The sequence below is a fragment of the Chrysochloris asiatica genome, unplaced genomic scaffold (genome assembly GCF_000296735.1).
Source record: "Chrysochloris asiatica unplaced genomic scaffold, ChrAsi1.0 scaffold00085, whole genome shotgun sequence".
NCBI lineage: Eukaryota > Metazoa > Chordata > Mammalia > Afrosoricida > Chrysochloridae > Chrysochloris > Chrysochloris asiatica.
This window is the reverse complement of record NW_006408603.1, coordinates 9264331-9281654: the sequence shown is the minus strand read 5'-3', so window position 1 is coordinate 9281654 and position 17324 is coordinate 9264331. Positions and strand designations below refer to the sequence as shown.

At 40.8% G+C, this 17324-nt stretch overlaps 1 protein-coding gene across 2 annotated transcripts in view; it reads right to left on the bottom strand.

The window, feature by feature from the left end:
- Positions 1-17324, bottom strand: part of SORT1 (sortilin 1) — a 111124-nt gene that overhangs the window by 33503 nt on the left and 60297 nt on the right. Inside the window, exons 4-8 of one of the 2 annotated variants that reach the window (XM_006865962.1) lie at positions 11336-11438; positions 10618-10782; positions 4903-4976; positions 2170-2219; positions 1296-1426 (exon numbers count right to left, since the gene is read on the bottom strand). In XM_006865962.1, the coding sequence (XP_006866024.1) occupies positions 1296-1426; positions 2170-2219; positions 4903-4976; positions 10618-10782; positions 11336-11438 (523 nt within the window). The remainder of the gene's footprint in view (positions 1-1295; positions 1427-2169; positions 2220-4902; positions 4977-10617; positions 10783-11335; positions 11439-17324) is intronic. The other variant, XM_006865963.1, reaches the window with a different exon arrangement.

The window sequence follows — 17324 nt, the reverse complement described above, 5'->3', positions numbered from 1 at the left end:
CTTTCCTAATGTCCTTTTCTATGCTGTTATTTTTGGTATCGAGGAATCCAACAGATTTTTGTATGTTGATCTTATACCCTGCCACTTTGCTGAATCTTCCAATGAGGTCTAGTAGCTTTTTTACTGAGTCTTTGGGGTTTTCTACGTATAGAATCATGTCGTCTGCAAATAGGGAGAGTTTTACTTCCTCTTACACACAAACTTTTTGAAACCCAAGTCAGTGATGGATTATTTCATAGGCAGAAGCATGGTTGATTTGCAAATGATTTGCCACAATCCACTGTGACTTGTCTATCTGACAGAATCAGTTCATGTGCACGCTCAATGTTGCCATCATCTGTGGATGTGGATGGATGTTTTAATATAACTGAAGTGTGGATAATTTTTGACTCATCCTTGTGTATGTCCGTATCTGAGTAAGGCGCTGGGTAAACTCTGGGTCTATTATCTCAAAAAACAAGAGCAGTAACATGGTGACAGCAAGCCAAAGTACAAACAGAGCAGCCCAGAAGAGTCAAAATCTGCTTCTATTAAAAGAATCACCCCCAAGCCTTAAATGGATAGTAAATGTTTCAAAGAGACAAGAAACTCTGTCAATACTACAGAGTCAAGAGGTTTTTAGATAAGGTATATGGAGCCCTGGTGGCACAGAGGTTCAGAGTTTGGCTGCTAACAAAAAGATTGGCATTTTGAAACCACCCAGCAAGCTCTTTGGGAGAAAGACCTAGCAATCTGCTTCTATAAATATTATGGTCTAGGAAAACCTCTGAGGCGGTTCTACTCTGTCCTGTCAGGTGGCTTTAAGTTGGAACTGAGTCTAATACAATGGGATATGAGGCATAAGGAACCGTGCTTGCACAGTGGTTAAGCACTTGGCTGCTAACCGAAAGGTCAACGGTTGAAGCCTGAAGGAGAAAGAAGTAGCTATCTGCTTTCTTAAAGATTAACAGCACTGGTAAGCCTGTGGGGCAGCTCTACTCTGTCCTATAGGACCACTTCAAGTTGGAAATGACTTACTAACAATGGGTTTAGGTTTTAGTAATTAGAGGCACAGGAGTTCTGCCGGTGCAATCGTCAGAGTCTTATATGCTAACCCAAAATTTGGTGGTTTGAAGCCACCAGCGGCTTTGCAGGAAAAAATCTGGCTATCTGCTCCCGCTAAGACGATAGTATGGGACACCCTATGGGAAGGTTCTACTCTGTCACATGGAGTCTCTATAATTCAGAATTGACTACATGACATACAACACATGAGGCTTATCCACAGAAACATCTGCACCAGAGGAAACACTCACCTTCTCAGCCATCACAGAGGCAAAAAGAAACCGTCCCCCAAGGCCAAATGAGTAGATTTTTACACCAATGGTTTTGAAGCTTTTTCCCAAGTCTGTAGTTCTCCATAATTCCATTGCCCCAAGGTCAGCTTCTTAAACAAGACAAAATATTAATTAACACTTTATTTCTAGATTAAAATTTTATAACTCTCTTCATACTACAGCTAAAGAAATTTTAATCCTGTGCATGTTGGTCAAGTAACAATATAAGTGTGATATGGCTTTGCTATTGTTTCCAAATGCCATCGAGTCAGTTCCGACTCATACAGACCCTGTATATAAGGTTTCCAAGAAGCGGTTGGTGGGTTTGAACCACTGACCTTAAGGTTAGCAGTCCAGTGTTAGGACAGTGGTGGTGGCTCTGTTAAGTGCCACTGAGTCGGTTCTGACTCACAGGGACCCCGTATATTCCAAGGTTGCACATCTTTGCAGGAGCAGAAAGCCTCATGTTTCTCCTGCGGAGTGGGTGGTGGGCTCAAACTGCTGACCTTGTGACTTGCAGGTTGGTTGCTGTTGTTAAGTGCCACTGAGTCAGTTCTGGCTCATGGCAACCCTGTACAGGGTTTCCAAGGAACAGCTGATGGGTTTGAACTGCTGATCTGTGGTTTGTAGTCCAGTGCTTATCCTGCAGAGCCACACTAAGAGTCCTGCACTTTGATTTGATTTGGGCTGTAATTTGGTTGTACTTTCAAGATTTAAAAAAATCTTTTAATAGCTATCTCAAGCTATTAAAATTTCAAGAGACTGGAAGGATTTTTTATGCCTCTTACAACTAATGGTATTCTACCCCAAGTGGGTAACAGGACACACTCTTCTGGGACTAAAATATACTTACTGCAGGAGCCATTCACATAGGTGGTAAAGAAGATGGTGTTTTCTGATCCCCTATAATGAGGCAAAAACGGGAAAGAAATGGTTCAGGACTGCTAAGGAATGTGGTCAACCTTAGCTACAAAGCCCCAAGCAAGTCCAACAGACTTCTCACCCCACAGGTACTAGTAGAAGCACCCCAGAAGTTACCTATCTGGTTCTTTCACAGCCCGAGTTGTCAATGTGCGTCATAGCCTAGCCTCAGATGGCTGGCACAGGCCTCTCCTTTATGCAAATTCTTCCAGTTAAATCGGTCTACTTATACCTTCCAAATCTGCCTCTTGTTTTTGCACACAACCAGTCCCTCCCTAAAACGCATTTCTCACCAGCAACCAATTTTACCAGTCAGCCTTTAAGTTCCAACTTGAAATGGGGCTCTTCCATGAAACAGTCTGCCAACAGGAAAAGCTTCTCTACGGCAAACTTCTAGAGCAATGACTCCTAACAGGAAGGCAGGCAGTTTTGCCCCCCAGAATACTCTGATAATGTCTGGAGATATTGTCACAACTGGGATGGTCGAGCAGAGGCCTGGGACGCTGCAAAACATCCTACAATGTTCAGGACACAGCCCATCATAACCCACCCCACACCTCAACAGGGCTGAAAAAGAAATCCTGTTCTAGAGAACTATGCCAATCTGCACTCATCACTTGGTGCTCATATGTTTCGTTTTAAAAACCCATTTCAACTGAGCCAATTCCAACTCACAGCAGCCATACAGGACAGGGTTAAACTGCCTCAGAGGCTTTCCTAGGCTGTAACTGTTACAAAAGCAGACTGCTACATCTTTTCCCCACAGAGTGACTGGTGGGTCCAAACCGCTGACCTTTCCAGTAGCAGTGAAGCACCTAATATGCCAACGGGGTTCCTTCTATCTAGCTCCTATCTGGTGACTGATAACTGCCTGGTGTACGTGAGCTCATCTCTTCCACTGTACTCCGGATCCTTCAGGGCTCGTACTAAGCTTTATGCTTTGCTGTTTCCCCCTCAGAACCTACTTCATGCTCTGTGTGAGCTAAATAATTTAGCTCTTTCATCTCGAATAGACAACTAGGTCAGAGGTTGAATTATTTAAATTGTAACTTGGAGAGGAAGTTTTCAGGGAACTAGGCTCTGCCACTGATCGAACTGATATATAGATAATCAGCAGCAAAAGGTGCTGGCGGGGGGTGGGGGTGGGGGGTCTGAGCACATTCACTCAGAACTGCAGGTTGTAAATTCCAAGAGATCAAAAGAACTAAAAGGTATGTAAATACTTTACCAGCAGCCCTGAAATCTTTTGTTTAGACACTAAGCAAAGACACTCATTACAAAAGCAGAAGACTTTGCACAGTAAAAAAATAACTGGATTTATAAAGCTGAGTTTTAATAGAAGTATATTCTATTCAAAGAAGTATATTCTACATATTTTAGCTCCATCAACTAAGAGTAAACAACTTGTCAACTTAGTTACCTTTCCTGATAAGGCTGTTTAAGGTGTAAACACATACTTTATTAAGAAATAGACGAGTAAAGTAGATGTGGCATGTGTATGTTATGGTGCTGTAAAAGCTTCATTTGGCTGGTATTTTCTACAAAAGGCTCACCTTATTTAAGCAATGCATTTTAATTAATTTGGCAGACATAGTCCATTATGTCTCCCAGATTTCTTAAGTAGAGCATAAGAAACTCTTTCTGGGACTAGGGGTCATCATTATAAACATCAATGACATCAAACCATAATAGCGTGTGTCCCCATTAGAAGTTACCGAGGCTATGGACATTTTCTATATCCAGCATGGCTGCATACTGCTATGTTCTCTAGGTCTGTGTCTGTGTTTTATCATTTTTCTGCCTCCCTCTAGTTTTTGGTCTGTCAATTCTAACGCTGTCTTGTGCTTGTCATTCGTGGTCACATATCCTACCTCTGCCGCAATCTGCTCTAAACTGGGAAACTAGATTAACAAATTTGCTGACATTAGTCAATGGGAATGAAGAAGAAAGAGGCTCTATACAAGGATCGGAACCTAAACACAGAATTTTGGAGATGTGGAGGCTCTCAATTCTTTTTCAACCACCCCTAAATGTCCCCAAACAAATCCCCTATTTGAGCCTATTGAAAGAAACCACTAAGGCTCAGGGAGGTTAAGTCACTAGCTAGAGGCGGAGCCAGGTCAGAACAAAGGGGACTTGACTCCTTATACAAGAGTTGCTTCCACTGTGGCATCTCAGAGCTGGCGCCTGAGGAGTAGGGGGCGGTCCAGAGACGTGAATGTGCTTTGGTGCAGGACAGTGTGACTATGGCAAGCTGGAAACTCTTGGATTTTCCTCTGTATTCCTTGCTGTGTTTCTCATCACTGAAATGGAGCTTTAGATGAGGGAGTGTAACTCTGAGGGAGAGACAGATTTAAATCCCAAAATTAAAGCTGTAGTCTATAATACTCTACTTGAAGTCACCATACATGGAGAATAAACTTTTTGTAGGCAGCAGCAACCCAGTCACGCCTGATTTTTTACTTTATATTCTAACATTTAGTGAGACTAAATCAGAATTACAAGTTTCTCCAGGGTTGAGGCCTACTCTCTCTCTGGTATCCCTCACGGTATTCTGAGGAGGTACTTGGCACAGAATAAGTGACCAATATTTATTCACGTGACTTTTGGCAGCAGTGTCAGGAAAGGTTCAGGTTCTATACAGATGGAGTCTTCTGTTACTCACCATTTGGCCAAACATACTGCTTTGTGGATTTCTTCCCATTTTCCCCCAAAATTCTTGGACACCCACAGGCCATTCTGAAAGATTACAAATGACTTATAAGAATTCCAGCTTTATCCTTGCAGCTGCTTACACGATCTTTTAACAACGCATATCCAATCATTAAGGACAGTAAAACTACACCCTGATATTCCATCTGAACTGCTTCAGCTATACACATGTGCGTGCACACATACACACACACACACTTTTTCAGGGTCCCTTGGGGAATCTTAGAAGTTCAGAATAACAAATGCTTATTAAGTACCTATACTGTGTAGCGTGTCCTGGTACAGCACAGTGGGATAAAACACTGGACCACAAAGTTGGTGGCTAAAACTCACCAGCCATTCCTTGGTAACCTTATAAAGGCCACAATGAATTGGAACCAGAACTGGCTCAACAGCAAAGAACAACAACAACAATAATGTGTTAGGCACTTAATCAGATGTTGCAATGGACTATAAAAGATAAGACACACTTCCAGCTCTCTAGGAGCTCAGTCTAAGAAGGGGCGTGTGAAAGGAGACAAGTTAAATACAATGTGGGGAGGGGCAGAAATGGGCTGTGGCAGGGCATTGCATCAGAAGTCTCCTGAAGGCGGCCCATGAAAAGATGAGGCATTACTGTACAAAGAGGGATCAGAACTAGTAAAGGCAGCGACATGTTAAAATACTGCAGTTCCCTGAGACTATGGCCCTTAGACACCCTTTTGACCTTTCAGCAACCAGTCAGGCACTTAGCCACTGTGCTACCAAGGCTCCTTCAACCCACAATAAAATGCTCAAAACAAAGCAAAAACTGCAATGTGTACAGGGAGCTAAATGCAACTAGACACGTATGGAGCAGAGATTCCATGGTATGAAATGAGGAGCTGATGATAGGTAGGGAGAGGAAAGCCAGCTGGTGGAGAGCCTTTCTCCCATGACAGGCTCAGGAACCTGGTCTTTATTACATATGTGATGCTCTATGGGGGAGGGGGGGAGGACTTTTTTGGAAGGGGGGTAGGAATAACAGTGAGGGTTGAAGTGATGGCTAGGTCTTGGACTCTGTTTATTGTTAGGGTTAGGGTTAGGACTAGGGTTCTTGGGTTAGTGTTGGGGGAGAGGATTGGGCTAAGGCTTCGTCCAATTTTTAGGGTTACAGTTAGGCTTTTATCTATTTCTTTGAAATCTATTTGATTTCCTCTTCATTTGGAAGTACTGTAACTGGATTATTCCCTCTTTTTATTTGATGGATGTTTTGGTGGTGTTGCAACGATTATCTCTGGTTCTTCTCTTTTTAGTCATATAGGTCTCTTTACTTTGCGTATCTCTGTATCTAGGTCGCGTGTAGGTGATACTGTCATGTATGTTAGTCTCCGGTTATCTGTTGTTGTTGGTTCTCTGTCAAAAGGCCTCCCTTTAGTATTTTTTGTAAAGTTGGTCTGGTTTTGACAAATTCTTTTAGTTTCTGTTTGCCTGAAAGTGACCCAATTTTGCCATCATATTTGATGGACAGTTTTGCTGGATATGTGATTCTTGGTTGGCAATTTGTTTCTTTCAGAGTTTTATATATGTCATTCCATTGTCTTTCTACTTGTTTGGTTTCTTCTGAGAAAGTAAACCTTAGTCTCATTAACGTTTCTTTGAAGTTTTTCATTTTTCTTCAGCTGTTCTTGGGATTCTTTGTTTGTGGTTTTGAGAAATTTGATTATAGTATGTCCTGATGTTCTTCTTTTGGGGACTATCCTGTTTGGAATTCATTCAATTTCTTGAATGGCTATCTTCTCATTTTTCATGATGTTAGGGAAGTTTTCTTCCAGCAAACTCTTGGACGATATTCTTTAGGCTTTTTTTGTCTCTTCCTGTTCTGGAATTCCCATCACACTTAAGTTATTCCACTTGATAGTGTCCACTTGATAGTGTCCCACTTAAGTCTTATGCTTTCTTTGATTTTTTTTTTTCTAATTGTTCCTCTAGCAGAATATTTAAAAATTTCTTTAAGTTCAGTAATTCAGCTTTCCATTGGTTCAATTCTATTTCTTGCCCTTTCAGTGTATTACCTATCTCTTAAATCTTAGTGTTAATCTACTGGCTTTCTAATTGGTGATTTTGTATAGTCCCCATTTTTTCAATTATTTTGTCAATTTGTTTCCTTATTTCTTCCAAGTTGTGTCAATGTTTTTCCTGATTTCCCTTGCAGTTTTTCTCGATATTTCTCCCAATCCACTGAAGTTGCCTAATTAGCATGCTTTTAAATTCCTTATCAGGTAGTTCTGATACTATTTCTGGGGTTTTATTTTCTAACTCTGTATTTTGGTGACTGGTTTGAGGCACTCTTTTGTTCCTTTGCATAAGCTGAAATTTGTCTGTTTTCTCTGAGACAATGTGGTGGTATATTGATATTTGATTGATGATTTATATTTGATTGGTGTATTCTCAAGCACTCATCACCTGTCTCCTGGTGGATGTGGTAGAGACTGGAAAGATGAATGCAGTTAGTTTTCTGTTTGCATTCAGGGCAGGTTCAAAAGCAGAGGTGCTATGCCTGACGCCCAACCCCAGGCACAGGTAGAGGCTGCACAGGAGAGGATACCACTGGCCACTGGGCTGGTGAGGGTGGCAACTGGCCGTGCCCCATCTATCAGGAGGGCATGGGAACAAAGGAGAACTGCACCCTCTTGTCACCAACCTCTAGCTGCATCCTGTGACTGCAGCTGCTGTATTAACAGGGCTTGAAAAAAGGTTCTAGATGGGCCTCACAGTTATACACCGGCCCACAGTCTGCCCATTTTTCTTCTGCTCCTTTTCAGCTTCCTCTTCCCATTGATTCTCAATCTACCTCTCCGCCCTATCCTGTGATGTTCAGGGTTCCAGGATCACCATCTGTCTCTGTTTCACTTGGTCTCCCAAGTCTTTGTTACAGAGGGTCAGCTCAGGGTATCTACTTACTCTACCACCATCTTGCACCAGACTGAGGGAAGGGTTTTAAGTAAGGGATCAATTTTGCTTTTTTAGGTGAAAACACTTGGGAGAGATGGATTCCAGGGATCCAAACTAGAAGCAGGAAAAGCAATGACTATGAATACCTGCCACATTAATGATATAATTATGACTGCATAAAATATTCAATAAAAGTAGTGACACCCTGATCCATAGCAGTGATACACAGGCTCAGGAAGAATTTAGTAACTAGTATCAGCATTACTGGATGATATCTCTGGAGAGGCAGCGTGTGTATGTATGGTGTGTGTGTGTGTGTCTATATCCCATTTTGTGGGAACAGAATGCATTATGGTATCATTAACTAGCGTAAGTAATAAAGGAAGAAGGCATGTTTGGGAGACGAGCAGGGGAGAAGTTCAGCTTTACATTGAGCTTGAGGTGTCTATGGGATATCCTGCAGAGATACCCAGGTGTCAGCAAGGTAAGAATCTCAAGCCCTAGAGGGAAGCCAGGACTAGTGATACGAATTTGTAAATCTTACACATCTTAAGTGGTGGTTAAAATGAGTCCAAGTGGAAGAGTTTGTGCAGAGTGAAAGGAGCTATGGGCATTGAAGGCTAGGCTGGAAAGAGCTTAAGAAAGAGATCAAGAACGAATAAACAGAAAGTAGGAAAGGAACCAAATAAAGAGTGAAGTCACAAGAAGCTAGCAAGTAGAGTTTCCAAAAGGAGGGGCTGGCAACACTTTCAAATGCAGCAGAGATTTAATCAGATAAAGACCTCTGTCAATTACACGGAAGCAAGAGCCTATTGGGCCCAGCACCAGTGGAGGTGAGACAGAGATGTCCCAGAAGAACTGAAATTAAGTAGGCCTGATCAAGGCAGAAGTTATTTTCAGTGTTCCCACCACCCACCGTTTTCCTTTCTATAACTTTCCCTCCTCCGTTAATGTTCACCTCCCAGCACCTTTTAATTTAACTAATTCTACTTGAAAAGGCAGCAAAAGGTTTGATATCATTCACTTGTACTTTTAAGTAAAAAGCAGTCCATCTCTTCTCCACCGCAACTATTTCTACTTCAAACATAGCCTTCATTGAAAGACATTTCAGGTATAGAAGCAGATTTGCCTGCCTCTTCCTGAGGATAACCCTGTTTCAGTAACTGTATGATTCTTGGTAATAGAGACGGGGGTGATCTGAGAAAGACAGAGCTACGGTTTTGTCAATTCCTTTAGAAGCCTCTTTGCTCCCTCAAAGAGCTTTCAGCTAACGCTGCTGGAAGCCAATTTCCAGGAATTGTTGCTCTAAGATCTGAAGCTACCCAGTAAGTTTGTTTCCTTCCTCTTGCCTCCTTTGGTGAAGTATAAAGGTAACCCTCTTTGAACCCTCCAGTCTTACCTCTACTACATGATCTACCCACACAAGGCCCAGAAACTAGACCTCTTTTAGTGCTCTTCAGCCTCCCCATGCCATCAGCTCAGCCTGACTTGTCCACAGTTGACGACCCTGTTTCTGTCTCCTGAACAGTCATTAGAACAATAGCTCTCATATTTTAGTGTGCAGGTTCACCTGGACTCAAGCTCACTTTAAAAATACCAGCCACTCTGCAACAAAACCCAGAGATTTACTCTATCTGGATCAGGACCTAGGAATCTGTATTTTAAATCAGCTCCCCAAGTGGTTATAACTGTTATTGATAGACAGTAGACCACATCTTAAGAAGTAAGGTGAGAGCAAGAGAGAGCCATACAAACATAAATTATAATTATGATCATCATTGTTCAGCAATTCAGTCACTTTAGGTCCTTAACATCCATGATATAAGAAACTGGCCATCCCGGAGAGGAAAAGCTGAATACACTTTCATAAGAGAGCTAGGAGGATTAGGAAGAGACATTTATCTGGGGGAAAGCAAGGCACTGTGGTGGGGATACAGCGATTTGAAATTCTAAATATTTAATACATGAGTATTAAGGACAGAAACAGTATACGTTACACTCATATACTGAGGAACTAATAAGAACTTATACAAGTGTGGCTTGGCCATATAAAAACATTACGGTTCTGACAGTTTATACTTGTCCTTTGCAGCACAGAGATCATCACATCAAACTGCTTTCTCCCTCATTACTATAATAGCACACATATATTTACTTTGAAAAACTTATGATGGTCACTAGGTATCATACTTATTGAGAACAGAAAGAAATTGTGCCCTTTACTAAAAAAAAAAAAATATATATATATATTTATATGCAGGAAACACATACTTAAGTACTTTCTAGTGCCATAAGGAGACACTAGAAAGAAGTCCAAAATAAATGCATTACCTACAGTGCCCTTTTAGGATAGTATACACCCTCTCTCCTCGCTTAATGACATGATTAAGTTACAAAAATCAGGTGTAATGAAAAAAATTGGCATTATGTGAAAATGGAAGATGACCACATCAGGTCACAAAATAAAGGCTGATCACAACATTAAGTATCATGCCATGACTGTAAAACCACTGAGACTCCGGCCCAGTGGAGCTGACACACAGCCTAATTATCACAGCTTGCTCTACTTTTGCCTGGCACCTCAGCAATCACTAATGTCAGGTATACACTGATTGCTAATGTGAAGTTAACAGACTTTTTTTTTCCTATTGTCCTAAGTGTGAAATGGCGGATAACAAAAAAGTAAGTGAGGAAAAGGTGCACTCTGAGACTATAAAAATGCAGAAGATAGGACAAGTTTCTAAACTGGACTTACTTCAGTACTGAGAGCTAACAGATAATCAGAATTCTGAGGACTATACATCATCTGAGTCAGAGGATGAAAAGGGAGATCTGTCTGAACAAAGTTCTTTGCAAAATCTGATGACCTGAAGATTCTTCCTCCACGACTTCCTCCAGACACTTCTGCAGTTAAAATCACCTGCACAGGAAGAGGAAAGATCAGATTCAGGATACAGTGCTATAAAAGAACCAGCTCTTGCATAATTTTCATCCAACATTAGTAAAGAACATTTTAGTTCTAAAAGTAAAAAGAGCTATAGAAACAAATTAGTTGCTGTACTCCTGTCAAGTCTTAGTCTATCAAAAAATATCCTGAATTAAGCTAATACCTCATATCATACAAATTTGAGATTATTCAGTTTCCCAACAGACTGACTGTGGTCTTTGGAAGTCTACATTGTGATATTAAACAAATACTTCATAATTATGAAGGGATTTGGTACATATTGGATAGAAACCAAAAATCTGTGAGCTGAATTACATTCTTTTGAGATCAGTATTAAAATATGTTTAATTAAAAAATATAGCAATACTAAATAAATAAATAATCAGGTCACTATTAGCCTGTATCAACTCGTTGGCAATGGGTTTAATACACTGCTGTGTATCACCAGCTAATTCCAGTACTAATATTTGATATCCCTGTATGTGGCATTTAGCACAAGCTTTAATCATATACAAGTGAGTCTCACCTTTCCAGAGTTCTCAGGACCAATAGCCATGCCAAATTCAGTCCGAATGAAGGTGTTATTGATGAGACTTGTAATATCCTTAAAGTTCTTTCCATAATCCTCACTGAGAGTAGAAAAAAAGAGCAATTTAGATTGTAGTGGTAGTGGATGTTGTTGGCACCCAGCCTAGCTTCCATTCCCAGGTTCTGTTGGCTTTATTTAAGCACTCACTTCTACCCTGAACAGTCCGGAACCTCTGGAGAACTGATTCCACTCCTAGCTCCAGGGTGGGTCAGATTAGTCTGAGGGGAACCCATCCCCCTTACCAATGCAGGGGGTAGGGCTGGGGTGTTGTTGACCGCAGTTGAGCCAATGAGACAGAAGGAAAACTTCTAGGAATCACACTTCCTCATTCTTAGGATAGACCTGATGTAATGGTCTGTCATCCTTTAGCTCAGTGGTTCTCAGCGAGGGTGATTTTACCTCCAAAGAACTATTTTTAAATGATCACAACTCAGGGGTGAGTTGCTACTGGCATCTAATGAGTAGAGGCCAGGGATGTTGTTAAATATCCTACAATGCACAGGATTTGTTGTTGCTAGCGCCATCAAGTCAGTTCTGCCTCATAGCAACCCTGTATAGGGTGTCTGAGGAGCGGCTGCTAAGTTTGAACTGCTGACCTTATGGTTCAAACCAACCTTGCAGTCCTGCGCTTTACCCCAAAGAATTCCACAGAAGCAGAGTCTAACCACGCTGGATTGAACTGACCTGACCCTGAAGCCCATCCTTACTCGGTATTTAGTGATATGAACCAACAATTCCTTTATTATTTAAACTAGTTAGTATGAACTGGGATTTCTGTTAAATGATGCCAAAGTATTAACCCACAGTACTGTAAATGAAGCCGCAGCGGTCTGGAAGTTTTCCCCCTAGGGGTCACCATCCCTAGACTTTAAAAGTCTCTAAAGCACACAGCACATGAAATACAGCTATGACAAACACACACATTTAGTCCCAACTCTTGGGTTTGCAAAGCTTGTCCCAAAAGTTCATTCTAACAATAGCTTTGAGAGACCCTGGAATCCCTGCTTCAATTTTACGATTTAAAACTAAGAAATCAGTTGTTGTTGTTGTTGTTGTCAGGTGCCATCAAGTCGGAACCGACTCATAGCGACCCCATGCACAGCAGAACGAAACAATGTCCGATCTTGGGCCAACCTCACTACCGCTGCCACACCTGAGTGCATCAATGATGCCACCTGGCTGATCCATCTCGTTGGGGGTCTTCCTCTTTTTCTCTGACCCTCCACCCTACCCAGCATGACATCCTTCTCCAGCGATTGTTTCCTCCGGACAATATGTCCAAAGTAGGAGAGACGAAGTTTAGCCATCCTGGCCTCCAAGGAGCACTCTGGCTGCACTTCCTCCAAAACAGATTTATTGGTTCTTTTGGCAGTCCATGGCACTTTCAGTACTCTCCTCCAACACCACAACTCAAAGGCATCAATTCTTCTACGATCCTCCTTATTCACTGTCCAGCCCTCGCATCCATATGAGGCTATTGAAAACACAATGGCCTGGGTCAGGCGCACCCTAGTCCTCAGCAAATAATACGAGAAGCTGGGTTCTATGAAGAAAAACGTGGCATCAGAATTGGAGGAAGACTCATTAACAACCTGCGATATGCAGATGATACGACCTTGATCGCTGAGAGTGAAGAGGACTTGAAGAAATCAGTAGTTGTCTAATTTTACTTAGTTTAATACTACGTACAGCTCTCTTAACACATGATGCAGAATGATCTTAATATTCATTAAATTTAAGAGTCCATCAAGTGAAGACCACTGGGTACTGAAAGTTCTTGCCATGTGCAGTGGTCTTCTCCGACAGGTGGAATATGTTTTTAGAGCAGCTTCGACAAATAATCACATAACCACAGAATATGAGAGCTGCGAGGGACAGCCGAGAACATCTTGTCCAACGCCCTCATTTCACGGATGAGGAGGTGCAAGAGGAGGCAATTTACCAAAAGTCAATCAATTAATTAAGGGCAAAAATGGAAACAACCCAATTCTCTCAGTCCTAAACTAGAGACAACTTTTAATTATTTATGAGGAGCTCTTCCATTACAATCTGGGTCTTATTTTAACTGGATGATGCTCTGGCAGTCAGTGTCAGCTAAGAGGAAGTTGGTGCCAGACAGGAGGGAAATGTCTATGCATGTATGTTAATACACGACAGCATGCTAAAGCATGGCTTTTAGTTGTCCACCTACTCATTCATACATATTGCACAGAGAAAATCCCTAGTTGTAAACAAAGTGGGTATTAGGCATCACCTGACAGAGTCCTCTATTACTTCGCTTTGTCTTTGAAGAACAAGGTTAGTTCTTATCTGACAGAAGACTATGAGGCATGCATAAACAATTCCTTGCTCAACAGTGTACACACCATCCACAGCCCACACAACCTTCCAAAGGGATGCAGTGGCTTGATTATCATTAGCTTACAGACCTCTTCTCCTTCATGATATCCCCAGGGAAACTTCACAAACCTGTTGGCAATCCTATTTGCTTTATAAGAACATGGTATAACAAGCAACTCACTTGCCCTGCAGAAAAAGCTAGCAAAATGAAACAAAAAAATCATCTGCACAACACTCTAGTGCTTTAGCAAGTTACACAACAGAGCAAAATGGACTCATCAACCTGCTAGGATTTAAGCAGGGGCTTGGTGAGGCTACTTAGGTCTCAAGAGATATATTATTTTAAAATTCATTTAAATATGTTGTTGTTTTAAGTGCTGTTGAATTGGTTCTGACTCACAGAGACTCTGTTTATGATTTCCAAGGAGGAGGTGACGGGTTTGAACCACCAACCTTGTGGTTTGCAGTCCTGTGCTTATCCTACAGCACCACATCAGGATTTGGGAATAGTAGTCAAATAAGTTACCAATTAAAATCTTATGAAACCCATCTATTTTGGAAACATCTTCTTAATAACGATTCTATGTGTCATTCTTAACACCTGATCCTTCTGGTTACCAAAAATAAAGCTATGGTATAAACAATCATAAGACTATATTATCTTGAAACTCAAGATAATAAAGTTTGAATTCCATAGTGAATACAAGTATTTTTGGAATACAGCCTAAGAATTCAAAAGAATACGAAACATCTAGGCATTATTAAAATAATGTTTTAAAAAAGAAGCCAATTATCACATGGACTACTGGTCTGATATAACATCTAAATTTCTCATAAAATAAAGGGGATTTCCCCAGAAAAACGCACATGCTGACTTCAAACCCAAATGTCAGTAGTCTATAATACTCTGTTTTTTAAACACGAACCAGGCACTTGACCGATAAGCATTTAATGAGAAAAGTCCAACAGTATCTAAGAGAATTTTACATTTTATTTTTCTCAACAATTAAGCAAGCATATGTACATTTATTTGGTTGGTTGGCTTTCAGGTCTAACCATTCCTCTGTTCCTTTAGTTCATTTTTGTCATGATTGTTGTTGTTGTTGCTGTTAAGTGTGGTCGAGTCAGTTCCAATTCATAATGACCCTGTATAGGGTTTCCAAGGAGTGGCTGGTAAGCTTGAACAGAGGACCATGCAGTTCAAACTGATCTTGTAGTCCATTGCATTAAACCACAGCACCATACCAGGACTCCACAGAGCTACAACAAGCTGTCAAGTCAATAGATGTAAACACCGCCTAGTCCTGTGCCACCCTCAAAATGAAAATTTCAGTATTCACTTGCTGTGTTTAAGCACACAATTAAGTGTTCTAGAATTTCCATTGCAGTTATTGTGCTAACCCATCTTGTTGAGAGTCTTGGCTCCCTTCTTCTGACCTTCTAAGTTTACCAAGCATGATGTCCTTTAATAGGGACTGTTCCCTTCTGTCAACATATCCAAAGTACATGAGACAAAGTCTCTCCATTTTTGCTTCGAAAATGGTACTTCTTCCAAGACAGATTTGTTCATTCTTAAGGCAGTACATGGTATATTCAATATTCTTCACCAACACCATTATTCAAAGAGATCAATTCTTCTTTGATCTTTCTTATTCACTGTCCAGCTTTCACATCATGATGAGGTGACTGAAAACACTTTGGCTTGGGTCAGCAGCACCTTAGTTCTCAAAGTGACATTTTTGACTTTTTTTTCTTTAGCACTTTACAGAGGTCTTTGAAGCAGATTTGCCCAATGCAATTCATTGTTTGCTTTCTTGAATACTACTTCCATGGGCACTAACTGTAGATCCGAGTAAAATCAAATCCTTGGTAACTTCAGTATGTTCTCCATTTATCATGATGTTGCTTATGGGTCCAGTTGTAAGAATTTTGTTTTTTTCATGAGGAGGTGCAATCCATAAAAAGGCTATATATAGTTTGTGATCTTCAAGTCTTCATCACTTTCAGCAAGCAAAGTTATGTCATTTGCACATCAAAGGTTGCTAATGAATATTTCTCCAATCCTGATGCTGCACTCTCCTTCATATAGTCCAGCTTCTCAAATTATTTGTGCAGCATACTGGCTAAGTAAATACTGTGAAAGGATACAACCCTGAGACACACCTGTCTTGAATTTAAACCACAAATACCCCCTTGTTTGATTCAAATGACTGTCCCTGGGTCTCTGTACAGGTTCCACATGAACACAATTAAGTGCTGTGGAATTTTTGTTCTTCACAATGTTATAATTTGTTACAATATACACAGGCAAATTCATTATCAATAAAACATTGGTAAACAAAAATATCTTTCTAGTATTCTTAGCTTTCAGTCAAGATTCATTTGACATCAGCAATGATATTCCTTGTTCTGTGTCCTCTTCTGAATCTGGCTTAAATTTCTAGCAGTTCCCTCTCTGGCCATTACTGCAGCAACTATTTTAAAAATCATTTCAGCAAATTTTTATTCACATATGTTATTAATGATATGGCTCAACAATTTTCTCCTTCTGTTGGATCACCCTTCTTTGGAATGGGCACAAAAATGATTTTTTCCTGGTCGTTTGGCCAGATCTTGCAAATTTCTTGGCATAAAGGAGTGAGGGTCTCCAAAATTTCATCCATTTGTTGAAACATCTCAATTGGTATTCCTTCAAATCCTGAAGACTTGTTTTCCACCAATGGCTTCAGTACAGCTTGAACTTTTCCCTTCAATACCTTTGGTTCTTTGTTACATGCTAGGAATGTCGACCAATTCTTTTGTATTCTTTATGTTCTCTCAATCTTTTTTCTAATTTTTAAAACTTTTTGTGGTGAATTGAGTGGAGACTTCTATAGATAAGATCATCAGTTTTACATTAAACAAATAATACACTTTGTTTCATCTCAATGATTGCAATCCCCCTCCATGGAACAATAGTTATGCTGCTTCCTCCTTGTGGCTACATTACACCTATCTTCCTATCCTTTCTCATACTGTCACACTAGGTCTATGTTGCCCCTTTGATTTGGAATGATTGACAGTTTCATCATTCATAGTGAGTACATCTTACTTACTAGTGTTGTTATTCCTCAATATTCCTACCTACTGCTTGGTTGAACAGGGGCCATAGTCTCAGGTTCCCCCCAGTCTCTTTCAGACTAGCAAGACCACTTTAAAAAAAATAATTTTGAGTTTTGTTCCATATTTTCTCCTGCTCTATCCAGAATCTTTTGGAGTCCTGGTGTAGCACTGTGGGTTAATGTGCCGGACTGCAAAGCCATTTGAACTACAAGGTCAGTGGTTCAAGCTCACCAGCTGCTCCTTGGAAACCGTATACAGGGTCACTATGCATCGGAACCGTCTCGACAGCACTTAACAACAACAACAATCCAGAACCTTTAAATGTGATTCCTTCCAGAGCAGTTGGTAGTGGTACCTGGGCATCATCTAGTTCTTCTGGTCTCAGAATTGTGGAAACTGTTGTTAGGTGCCATCGAGTCGGTACCGACCCATAGCAACCTTATGCATAGCAGAACGAAACACTGCCCGATCCTGGGCCAACCTC